Below are 12448 nucleotides of genomic sequence, written 5' to 3' on the forward strand. Positions count from 1 at the left end.
ACAATAATCATAAACTCAATAGTCACAAGCCAGATAGCTGCAGCCCAAGATGTTGCAGGGTCACTTTGATATTAGTTTACTTGGTTCACTTGCTCCACGTGGCAAAGTGTTGAGCTTCCAAGGAGAGGTAGAGGAGGAATGGTATGAGGTAAAAGTTCTCCATCAGGGATAGAAGACTCAGGTCCTTGAAGGTCATTAAGAGTTTAAATTCACCTTGAATGAGCGAAAGGCTCTGTAGGCTTTTGCATAACTATACACCATGATGTAATTATAGGTTAATAGTATTGTTATCTGAAGGGGAATATATAGTAGTATAATAGCACCTGAAATATAACAGTAATAATTTGTTATTACAATACTTCAGGCAGAGGACATAATTTAAAATATATATTAGAAATAGACCTAATACTTGCAAATGGATAAGACAATGAATCAGTGCCACAGTGTCCTTCTCCAAATGCCATGCATTCTTTTGACCTCTCCTTCATTCTATAAATGAAGAAAATACTCTATTCTGCCCAAACTTGTATTTTAGAAAGAACAGTGGGAAGAAAGAACATGAGGTATGGCTAGAAACAATGAACCATCTGAAGTCACATATAAAACTCACTGTGACAAACAATGATGTTTCTAAGGGCAGCACAAAGGAGGTGAAGATCCTTCTGCAGACTGTGGATATGTGGATATGGTAGTGACACACTAAAGGAAAGAATGACTCATGGTTTTCTGACCAACTACGTGGGTGAGATTGCCATTCTAAAATGAGAAAACACGGCAGAAAACAGAAAGGTTAAATAGGAAGACAATACAAATTCATTTGTAGAAAAACTGAATTCAGAGTTCCTGTGAGAAATTCAGGTGACCTTTGGGAACGAGTGAGTGATACATATGTGGGCTCAGATATGAGGAATGAGGATGGAGATTCTGACTTATTAGTCAATAGATATGTGCAGCTGTAAGAGTAGTGATAGGCTGAAGGCGTAAATCACAAAGAGACAGAAAATTAGGTAGGCGGAGTAGACAGAACAGAATTGTGGGAGAAAGGGAGCAGAGTTGGGGAGACGCTTAGTTGGGCAGACGCTTCAGCTTCAGGCAGTCACCATATGCAGCTGCCATGCTTCTCCTCTCCGAGATGGATGCAGGTTAAGATCGCTCCTGGTAAGCCACCCCTCGTGGTGCTATATAAATTACTAAATATGGGTTAAAGCAAGATATGAGAATCAACCAATAAGAACCAATAAGATAACGGGCCAGGGGCCAGGCAGTATTTAAAAGAATACAGTTTCCGTGTAATTATTTTGGGTAAAGCTAGCTGGGTGGCGGGACACAGCCCCGCCGCTCCTTTCTACAATAGGCACATACGCAGGTGGGAAGGGGACAGTGCAGGGAGTATGTATAATAGAGAGAAACATGTCTGCATAAGATATAAACTAAGGCCCAGTCACTGAGCCGCCTCCGAGGACTCAGCTGCCTCCCCCTCGAGCCCCCTCGCTTCCCGACGCTCCGTCCCCCCCCGCCCACCTTCTCCCGCAGCCGCCTTCCGCAGGCCATTTCCACCGAGGAAAAGGAATCGTATCATATGTCCGCTATTCAGAACCTCAACTCTTTCGACCCCTTTGCTGATGCAAGTAAGGGTGATGACCTGCTTCCTGCTGGCACTGAGGATTATATCCATATAAGAATTCAACAGAGAAACGGCAGGAAGACCCTTACCACAGTCCAAGGGATCGCTGATGATTACGATAAAAAGAAACTAGCGAAGGCGTTTAAGAAGAAATTTGCCTGCAATGGTACTGTAATTGAGCATCCAGAATATGGAGAAGTAATTCAGCTACAGGGTGACCAGCGCAAGAACATATGCCAGTTCCTCATAGAGATTGGACTGGCTAAGGACGATCAGCTGAAGGTTCATGGGTTTTAAGTGCTTGTGACTCTGAAGCTTAAGTGAGGATTTCCTTGCAATGAGTAGAATTTCCCTCCTGTCCCTTGTCACAAGTTTAAAAACCTCACAGCTTGTATAATGTAACCATTTGGGGTCCGCTTTTAACTTGGACTAGTGTAACTCCTTCATGCAATAAACTGAAAAGAGCCATGCTGTCTAGTCTGGAAGTCCCTCATTTAAACAGGTCAAGCAGTAGCCCCTGCAGTGTCCAGCCTGAAACAAAGCAATAACTATGTTTCAGCCAAGCCCAGAGCCCCAAGTTCATAGGCTATGTCAGCCCAGAAGCTCCTTGGCTCTCCCTTTACAGAATCCCCTGCCCTAGGAGAATGTCACCGCTTGAACAGCCCAGGTGAACAAGAGAATGGGTAACACCACAATAGCAATGCCACTAGAGGGAATCTCTAGCAAGAGCCCCTGGTGTTCCGACCAGGTAGGCAGAATTCAGAAATGGCCATCTTTCCCCAGGGGGGTCATGGGCATGTGGCTTGCCACCAGGGTGATCTTTTTAGCCAGTCATATCGCAAAGGATGTTGGAAGAACTGAAGGGTGGGGCCAGCCTTGTATCAATTAAACTTATGACAAGGGAACAAACACCAAACTAATGCCATTGGTCATGTGGCTAGCTGTATGTTTCAAATCAATGGTAGCAGCTACCCAGTGCCATGTGAAGTAACAAACTGGTTTTTTGGTTTTCTTTTCCCTTACAGTTTTAATGTTATGTAATGTATTTAAACCCTTATTTAAATAAAACTTGTTTTCAGAAAAAAAAAAGATATAAACTAAGTGTAGTAAGGTGCAAAAGTTTCTAGAAGGTGTGGGATACATTATGAAGTTAAGAGGGTAGGGAAGGTGAAGGAATGAGAGTCAATAGATAATCATATAATACACCCACAAAATTCAAAGATGTAAGGTAATCCAGTCTATTTAGTACCATGGAACTACTCTGGAATCGCTAACTTCTGTAGAAATGGAGAAGAATGGATAGTATCTGTATAATACCCATTCTGTCAACTAGACAAGGATTTTCTACAGATTGCGACCACATATTCATCTTTATTTTTCAGCCCCTTTTCCAACTCATGGCATACCAAATAATAGAGATTAGAGATTGACCATTTGTCTGAACTGATAACTTAAATTGCAACAGTAAGTCACTGAGCCCATTTTGTTTGTACTGTTGCCCTTATACATCTTACAAATATTATCCTTGACTAAATTTCCACCGAGAAACTTCAGGAACCTGGCATATGCGTTATGCTGAATTGCATTTGTCATTTCCTGTCTTACCATAGATTCCATCTTCTTATTTGCAGTGCCACGAAGAATCACTGCCTTTGGTTGCTAATCACTAAAGAGTTGCAAAGTATCAGCTATTTGTGACTGGCACAATCTATTTTGATCACTATACAGCCTGCATTCAAGGAATGTCACATTCCATTGAGTGCTATGTTAGATCACGATATCATTTTACACCGAATTCCAAATTCTTTACCCTCCACCACTAATGTATCTGAATCTGAATACCCTAATTTGTGAGCTACATAACTCCTTTGTTCCCTTGTAATCGATGTCATGCTAAACTGTCCTTCATACCCCAAAGACAGTGTTCCTTCCGCATAAAGCACCCCATTATTCCCACTTCCAGCGTGGAGCTTTTGTAGTTTTATTCAGTGACTCATTCATGTCGTTTCTAATAAAGGCCTCTTTGTAACATGCACATTAGTAGAACTCTCAAAATCTCAGGTTCTCTAGAAGAACTCCACAGAAAAGAGAAATATTAGCATATGTATCTTTAGAACAGATATAAATAATAGAATGATCAACCATGGTTTTCAGTCTGCTTGACAAGAACTGAGATGTCATAACGAAATGTGGATCGGTTTTCGTGTACTGTTCTGAAGCAATGCCTCCCTTTGCCTGCCTTAAAAGTGTTTACCTACTTATTATTATACTTTTGCCTTACTGTACTTTCACCTTTGACCTCACATTTTCAATGTTAGGAACTTATGCATATGCAGATACCAAAAATTTCCATAAGGTTTTTTTTTATATCTCATAAAAAACATTTGAATTAAGTGTAAGAATTTTTGAATTTTAGAGTTATGCTTCCTAATTCATCTGTATAACCCTTCAAAGGAGATTAAATTTGACATTGAAATAAAAAGATGTTTCTTCTGATTTGATATCTGATATCTCCGGATTCTTAGTCACTTTTTTCCTATTCGTTGCAGTAAAGAAGAAAAGAAGAAAGGAAGACAAGAAAGGAAGACAAGAAGGGAAGAAAGGAAGGAAGAAAGGAAGGAAGGAAGGAAGGAAGGAAGGAAGGAAGGAAGGAAGGAAGGAAGGAGGCTAAAATCATAGCAGAAGAAAGTCCGACCAGCTATTATATTAAGCTGTGGCAAATGTGCTCACCTTTTCTAGTCCCCATGTTTTATAATGAAGATACTTCATTGAAACAATGATGCATACTTCAAGGGTTCCCTGGAGAGCAGTAAACCCTGTGTGGAGAGATTCATGAATATGTGCATTAGTACAATCCAACTGGAACTTGCCCTTAAAAAAATGAACCACAAGAGAAGCTGATCAGGTTCCGCTTATGTATATAATCAGAAGGTTATCATATTATCTCCCTCTCTATGGGAAAAGCGGGTGTAAATTTTTCTTAGATGAAAAATGCCAAATGAAGCCATTTTCCCCTATGTGATGTTCATCATGGGAAACCCACATGGAGACCTTTTAATATTGGGTGAAAAGAACAGAAAATAAACATGGGCTTTATTTTAAAAAGAATTATTGTCCTTTTTTGTGCATGAGATGAATCATAGAAAAAAACCTTCAAATAAATATATTTCTGCCTTAATTCACTGAGTCACTATCAAAGCTACATTCAGTTAAAGGACTTCTAGAGATGGAACAAAATGGGAGAAACATTTTAAATCACACACATGTGCACGCACACACACACACGCCCACGTGCCCGCGCAAGGACTATCCTTAAAGATCAATGAGGGACACATGGCAGATCTTGAAGTATTAGTTTATTTAAAGTACAAAGAATTTCAGGACAAATATTTCCAACCAGCAGTTGGTGCCATTTCCAGGAAAAATGGACGACTCCTACAAAGCCCATGACAGTGACAAAGTGCATGTAGGTGTATTTGTAGATTTATCTTTAAGTCTTTACCGCTAAGAATTTCAACCAAAGCTGACATTACATAAAAAGAAGACTCCTATGTTCTCTCTATCCTCCCAAAATCCTCAGCCATCTTGTAGGTATTGTAATAATAGTATGAAATTTTCATTATCTAAACTCTCATTTAAAAGTTGTTACACTGCCATTGTCTAGGCTTTGATAAATAAAAATGCCACGTTAGAACATGAATAATGACTGCAGGAAAATTGAAGAACTTTCCTATTAAATTTAGGAAAAATCATGATAATAAAAAACTTGATATGCAATTGTTTATAGATTCCTAAGTTCTGTTTTCTAGGTACAACACTGTCAGTCCTCAGAGCATTGGTATATAAACATGGAAAGGAAAAATAATTGTCTCCCAAACTCCATAATTATAATAATCTTAAACCCTCTTTAATTCTTGCCTGGCAAATTTATTTTTGACATGTGAATTAAGTCATGACTTCGGCATCTGGTACTGAGTTGCCAGACACTGTTCCAATTCTTCATTTCTAGTCACTGTGTGCATAGAGAAGAAAACACTGTTTAAACTTGTTCGTTTTACCCCCAAATCTTTGAATTCAAGACCTCCTTGGACATCTTGAAAGTACTTCCAATCATGAGTGCGAGGACCTGCCACCATTTCAGAAAATACAGTAAGGACAAGGAATTCTTGTTAATTGGAGAGGGTAAGGCACTGTAGTCAAATATTCAGTTATTTCTAACTTTTCCCCAGAACTTGTATTCATGTTTGGGAAAACTAGTACTTTGCCACACTCCAAGGAAGAAAAGCATTTTATTTAGTAATAGTTCAAATAACGAGGTAAAAATGTCTCTGTGTGCATTTGAACTGGCCCTGCTGGCCTGATTCAGTATTTTGCCCATTTTCTTGGCTTTTTGAGCTTCACACACACAAAAAGAAATTGTCCAAAACACTTAGAGCTTTTTTTTCCCTCCAGCACTGGTAATGGGGCTTTCACTGTACAAAGGGAGAAAGAAATTATTTGGAAAGGTGAGGGTTGTCAGAAAAACTAGGAAACTTCGCTCATACATTTTGGACTCAACTCTGTCTTCACTATTGCTATTATGTTTTCGTTAGAGTGCCTAGAATCTCTGAGGATTTATGCTCACCATGTGAAATAGGGAATAAGATCATGTGGACGGATTTACAAACAAATTTCATATAGAAGAAATATAGAAGAAATTTTAAAGGAGAATGACAAATAATTCATGTAATAAGGATTTTACAAGTTACCTTTTGCAAAAGGCGGTTTTCACCAGCAACATTTACCACTGGTGAAGTGAAAACGGCTGATTACTGAAATGCGCGCTCTCTCTCTCTCTCTCTCTCTCTCTCTCTCTCTCTCTCTCTCTCTCTCTCTCTCTCTCTCTGTGTGTGTGTGTGTGTGTGTATGTGTGTGTGTGTGAGTGTGTGTGCACGCAGAGGAGAGGTGGCAGTGAGCGGATAGAAGGTCAAAGGGTAAATTCCAATTGCTGTGACATATTTTTATGAGCTGAATCATAGCCAGCTTTTAGCCTTGAACAGGGAAGAAGATCTTAGGAAGGGAAGGAACATGAAATGGGCTGGTCAGGAAAATCAAGAAGCGCTTTCCCAAATTAGCAGCTAATTGCTCCCCAACCTGCCATATTCATCCATTTGAGCTTTATTTTATTGTGCAGTACTTGAAAAGATCCGTTTTCTAATAAAGAAATCAGAGTAAAAATCTCTGATGCAAAATACGAAGTTGTCTTCAGGATTTTTTTTACCTCCCTTTTACAAAGCCTTTGGTGTTTTTCCTGGGGGCTGGGGGGGGCATCCTTGAAAATCTGAAAGGAGGAGGAGACTATGTGGGAGTTAGTTCTCAGAGCAAGGCTGACAATGCTCTGCAGTGGCGGGCAGCAGCAGGAGAGGGGAAATGTTTAGCTGCTGGAGAGACAGGAGGGCCGAGAGCCTGGCTTTGTTATCAGCCCGAATGACTATACCCCAGCTTCCTCTCCTGCAGAATCTCCCCACAATCCACAATGTGGGGACGATTTTCTGCTTTATAGTAGGCTTGCTACCGGGGGGGAAAAAGAAAGAGAGAGAGAGGAGAGAGAGAGAGAGAGAGAGAGAGAGAGAGAGAGAGAGAGAGAGAGAGAGAGAGAGAGAGAGAGAGAGAGAGAGAGAGAGAGAGAGAGAGAGAGAGAGAGAGAGAGACTGACTGCGGGGCGGGGGGAGAGGGGTCAGGGGCCGCAGTCCAGGCAGAGCAGCTGCCAGGCTCTCCCAGCATCCCAGTTCCTGCAGTCTCCAGCGCGGCGGCGGCGGCGACCGCACTTGCAGCAGCTGCAGAGAGGCCCTGCTGGTCCCCAGCCTGCGTGCGCTGGGGTCAGAATGGGGGAGTCTCTCTAGTTCTCATCTGAGCAAGCAAATTCTTTGCATTCCTGCACTGGGGCTCTCTGGGTGTCAGCTGACCCGCAGCTAGTTCCAAGGTTCCAAACCTGCCACCTCTGGGGACACTCTAACGGCTAGGGATGTATTCTAAGTGTCCCAGAGCTGTCTCCTCCAGGCCTTTCCTCCCCTACATATGCCTGAGGGCTTCGCACACCCGGCAGCCCTGGCAGGCTGCAGAGCTTCAACAGAACCATCATTTTTAAAGTTGACCGGACAAACCCAGGCTTAACTTGAGATGGGGACCAGTCCTGAGACTTAAAAGAAGATGAAGAAATTAGGCAATTTCACTATTAGCAGAGGCAGCGTTGTGACCCTTTTTGTTGTAAAAGGGACATAAATGTAGCTGCAGATTGAATGAAGTTATAGGCCATAAAAGGGCAAGAGAGAGAAGGGAAGAGATAATAGGCGCTGTCCATCTGTGCCTCTTACCCTCCCTGTGTCAGACCTCCTCAGCATTGTTGGTGGCAAACAGTGTACCGACAATAATAAATGGGGGAAGGCTGAAGGATAAATGCCACCGAGCGCGGCCGTGCATTTTAGAGTGGCGACAATTGCTGTTTATTTGCTTTTCGTTTATGAAAATGACAAAGGGCAAGGTTATATGTGAGACACATCTCCACAATGTGGTTTACTCGAGGTTTTGGGAATCAAGGTGACTGGAAGCAGCCAACTCTCATTTATTTGTATATGAAAAATATTTCCGATATTTTTTTACTGAAGTACAGATTTTTCTTTATTAAATCTTTGGCAGAAACAAATGCAGCAACTTTGGGACATTTAGTCATCCTGTTTTCCTTCAGCAATCCTATGCCCAAACACCAGTAAATTCTGCTCAAAGTTTGTAATAATTTCTATCAATGAAGTTCAGGTCTGCTGTGCAATTACAGATTAAAAATGTGTTTGGATATGTCAGCTCTAAAATTTTTAGATGCTGTTTATTTGCTGGAATATCAAGTAGATTTACTCTTGTGTTTCATTTCTTGGTCTAAGGTTCGGTCCGATAAGGTCAAATCTGGGGAATTCTCCATAGCCTGGCAGCAACTATTCTCACAGCCTAGAAAAGGGGAGCAATTTGGTTTAGATTGAACAAATCAGCTAATTGTGGGTTTGTTTTATGTGGATGATAACTGTTTTCAACTGAACGAGGTAAATGCAACATTTTTAGGGTGAAAGATGCTTTGTGATAATGCCAAAGTGATAATTAATAACAAAAGTAATTACTACTTTAAAATATTAACATGGATCATATTTTATTTTTTGACTACTCGAAATGGAGAAGAACATGTACAAATAATAGCACATTCTCTGTCAGTCGTGGCGATTAAGGTATACTGGAAAAACAGCCATAAGGCTTTTATATTTAAATTATTTTTCCTGAATATCAGCAACATGTTGAAGCATTTTATGAACTCTGAAAATGATTTCTTAAAGGATAGAGAATTGAGAGGATCAGAACAGTTAATACTGTGTTTAATGGGAGATTGAAGGAAATCTTGTGAACTGTATCATATAAAATGAAATCCTGTATCTTTTTATATTTTTATAAAATTTTCAAAAATCAAGAAAAAGATATGTTTTCTGGACAAATAGGATTGTTGTGTTTCTGATTTCATTCAGATAATATGTGTTCCATGCTTTTAAATATATGGCCTATTTTTGAGATTTAAATTAATTTAAATGTGGAGTTGTGCTTCGTTTGCTCTCTTTCCATTAGGAAAAAAATCAAAGACTTAATCATTTATGGACTAATCACAATTTGTATTATCACTATTTGCTAGATGCCAATACTGTATACATTTTGACATCACTGTATTTCTATAAAATAATATGAAATAAGAAACTAATTTTACATAATAAGAAACATACTTTTTAACCACACAGTTAAAAAATACATGTTGTTTAGAATGTAAGATAAAATTGTATTTCTTTAGAGTCAAACAAAAGCTCTCTGAATGGAGAGTGGAGGATTTCTTGGGCTTTGTCTAAATTTAAAGTGCCCTCTACTGTCCAAAGACTGTACTACTTGAAGAGAAAAAGAGAAGCCTTAAATCACAACCTAGATAAGTAGAGACAGATGTAAGAGAAGACTGTAGATAATATTGTTTCAGCCTGGAGCCATCAGTTTGCATGGCTCCATCAGTAGAGAGCTTTGCTCCACTTCCACGTTAAAATTTCCATTAAAATGTTTGTAATTTTACAATGGCTGTGATTTCCCTTTCCTCTTAGTTTTCCTTGAAAACTGAAAATCAATGTTGCTTTCATTGCAAGAGATACAGTGGTGACCGGGCCAGTGTTTACATATGACTGTCAGCCTAAACATCAAAACTTACTGTCCTCATATACTAATTATTAAAGAAGCTTATCTAGAATGCTTTCTTCTGCATACACCTGGGTACCAGGATACCTTCTTTTTCTTCTTGTCTTTGTCTTCCTCTTCTTTGTCATCATTGTCAGAATATCTATCATATCTATTTCAAAATTTAAAAAGCAGTTACGTGGGAGTAGAAAGCTAAACAATCAATTAATTCTTTGATGGAGATGTTAAAAGAGACTGTACCACAAGGGGAGACACCTGTTTTGTTTTTCTGTCTTTTAAAAGCATTCAAGTGTCCAGTTAAACATGATGTGTGCATTTTAGCAGTCTTGTTACAATCTTTTACTTGAAGGAAGTCACCTATTAAAAATTTGTTGTAAAATTTCACGTGGAGTAGATTATAGAATAAAAAGGTAAATGCTATCATCTGAAATGTACTACTAAGCAGTAAGACTTGAGATTTGGTCAGAATATATTTTAAGATGTTTTGTTGTAGGAAAAGTAATTTATTGCATGGCAATATATTTTTAAAAATATTTTGGTCAAATGGGTAATACTTGAAGTCAGTAATTTGCTGTAAATTTAGAGAGGGGACATAATTGGAGTGTATGAAGCTTAGTTTGTCAAGTCTGCAACATAGGCAATAGCTCTAGTTTCATTTATTTACGAAGTATTTGATCTACATTAGAACAAAAGCAAAACATAAAGAAACATAATTTTGGAAAGGAATTCTGAGTAAGTGTCCAGTATACAGTTAGCTTACACAATCCCTAGGGACTGAACATAGTCACTGTTGATCAGGAAGGAGACAGTAGGATGACGGAGAGCTAAGTAGAGCCACCAGCCAATTGGGCTCAGGCTGACTTCTCATTTCCAATGCTGTTCTTCCGTGTCTTTGTTGATTGAGTTCCTCCTACTGACTTCTAACTTGGCTATGCCACAGATGGGTGTTCTTGTTCCCTTCTCTAAGGAAAGGGTGCTTTCAAGAAGCATTTCATATTGTGCTTTCCTGCTAATGGTGACCCGCTAGGGAGATTCCAAATGCTTAGAAACCAAAGAACACCTGAAATGAAAGAAAGAAGCAGAGCCTGTCACAAAGCAGAGATTCTCCAGCAGTGGAGTTTAGGGCCAGTGTGGAGGAGTCACCTGTGAGGTTAAGCAACACAACAGTCCAATGTTTAAATGTTGACATTGTTGGTACCAAGCAAACTGGTGTTTTCAGTTTTCAGAAAAATCCACCTTATTCAACGTATCTAAGCATTTCATCTACTTAGGAGATATTTGTTGAACCATGTATACACTATGAATTAGACTACTTTATTAGGATCACCATTTCTCTTGGTTAATATTCAGTTACTTTCTACTTCTTGGAAAAGAATTATACTGTAGCATCATTCCGGAGCTCCATTAACACATACTCCATTTAAAAAAGTCAAATACTATGGTGCACTATGTGGTTAGCTACATTCTGCATGTATTATATCCTTCATTTTCTATAATCAATTCTTTTATAAATTCAATTAAAGATAATCTAATTTCTAATTAATCTAATATGTTTAATAACAGACCCTTGTTCTTGGACATAACTACTCTTCCTCATTAGGAGTGTATTTGACAAAACTTTCAATCATGTAGCTTAAATTTCTCTAACCAGTGAGGTGCAAACGAGGTCTTAGAGCCCTTCCTTCTAGGACTTTGCACTTTAAGTTAGAATAATGTACAGAGGTAGAATAAACCCAGTGGTTTTTGGAGGGATGGGTCTTTTATCTTAGGCTGTGGGAGCTGCTTGCTTAATTTTAATTTTTTCCTCCTTTTTTAATTTTTATCTTTTAAATTTTTTCCATGATATTTATTGAGCTCTACATTTTTCTCTGTTCCTTTCCCTGCGTTTCCCCTGCCCTCTTCAATCCCTCCAAGGTTCCCATGTTCCCAATTTACTCAGGAGATCTTGACTTTTTCTACTTTCTACTTCCCATGTAGATTATATCTATGTAAGTCTCTCTTAGTGTCCTCATTGTTGTCTAAGTTCTCTGGGATTGTGGTTTGTAGGCTGGTTTTCTTTGTTTTATGTTTAAAAACCACCCATGAGTGAATACATGTGATAATTGTCTTTCTGCGTCTTGTTACCTCACTCAAAATAATGTATTCTAGCTCCATCCATTTTCCTGCAAAATTTAAGCTGTAGTTATTTTTTTCTGCTGTGTAGTACTCCATTGTGTAAATGTACCACATTTTTTTAATCCATTCTTTGATCAAGGGGCATTTAGGTTGTTTCCAGGTTCTGGCTATGACAAACAAAGCTGCTATGGACATGTCCTTGTGGCACAATTGAGCATCCTTTGGATATAAAAGAGAAAAAAGAAACTTTAGAAAAGGAGATTGCACTGATACAAAAAAGAAGTTAATAAAAGAACGAAGGCAGCTTTGCAGAGCCTGTCTTTTGGGAGGAGATTGGTGTGGAGAGGTGAAATGCAGGAGGATTGTGCTGATGCGATGGTGGGGTTTCCCCCCAGCATGACCTTGGCATGTTGGCTGGCACAGGAAGGTACCTGGACTTAGCAGCACAGATTACTTATGACCCTGTTG

The 12448-nt window shown here is 39.3% G+C and overlaps 1 protein-coding gene across 1 annotated transcript; it reads left to right on the top strand.

Moving 5' to 3' along the window:
• The first annotated feature begins 1579 nt into the window (after nt 1-1579).
• On the top strand, nt 1580-2092 carry LOC119819352 (eukaryotic translation initiation factor 1-like). Its single transcript, XM_038337519.2, has one exon. The coding sequence runs from the start codon at nt 1580-1582 to the stop codon at nt 1919-1921; it is 342 nt and encodes a 113-aa protein (XP_038193447.1). The 3' UTR covers nt 1922-2092.
• The last annotated feature ends 10356 nt before the right edge of the window (nt 2093-12448 follow it).

The sequence above is a fragment of the Arvicola amphibius genome, chromosome 7, assembly GCF_903992535.2.
Source record: "Arvicola amphibius chromosome 7, mArvAmp1.2, whole genome shotgun sequence".
Taxonomy (NCBI): Eukaryota; Metazoa; Chordata; class Mammalia; order Rodentia; family Cricetidae; genus Arvicola; species Arvicola amphibius.

Coding starts and splice junctions, on each gene's coding strand:
- LOC119819352 (XM_038337519.2), top strand. CDS start 1,580: ATGTCCGCTATTCAGAACCTCAACTCTTTCGACCCCTTTGCTGATGCA.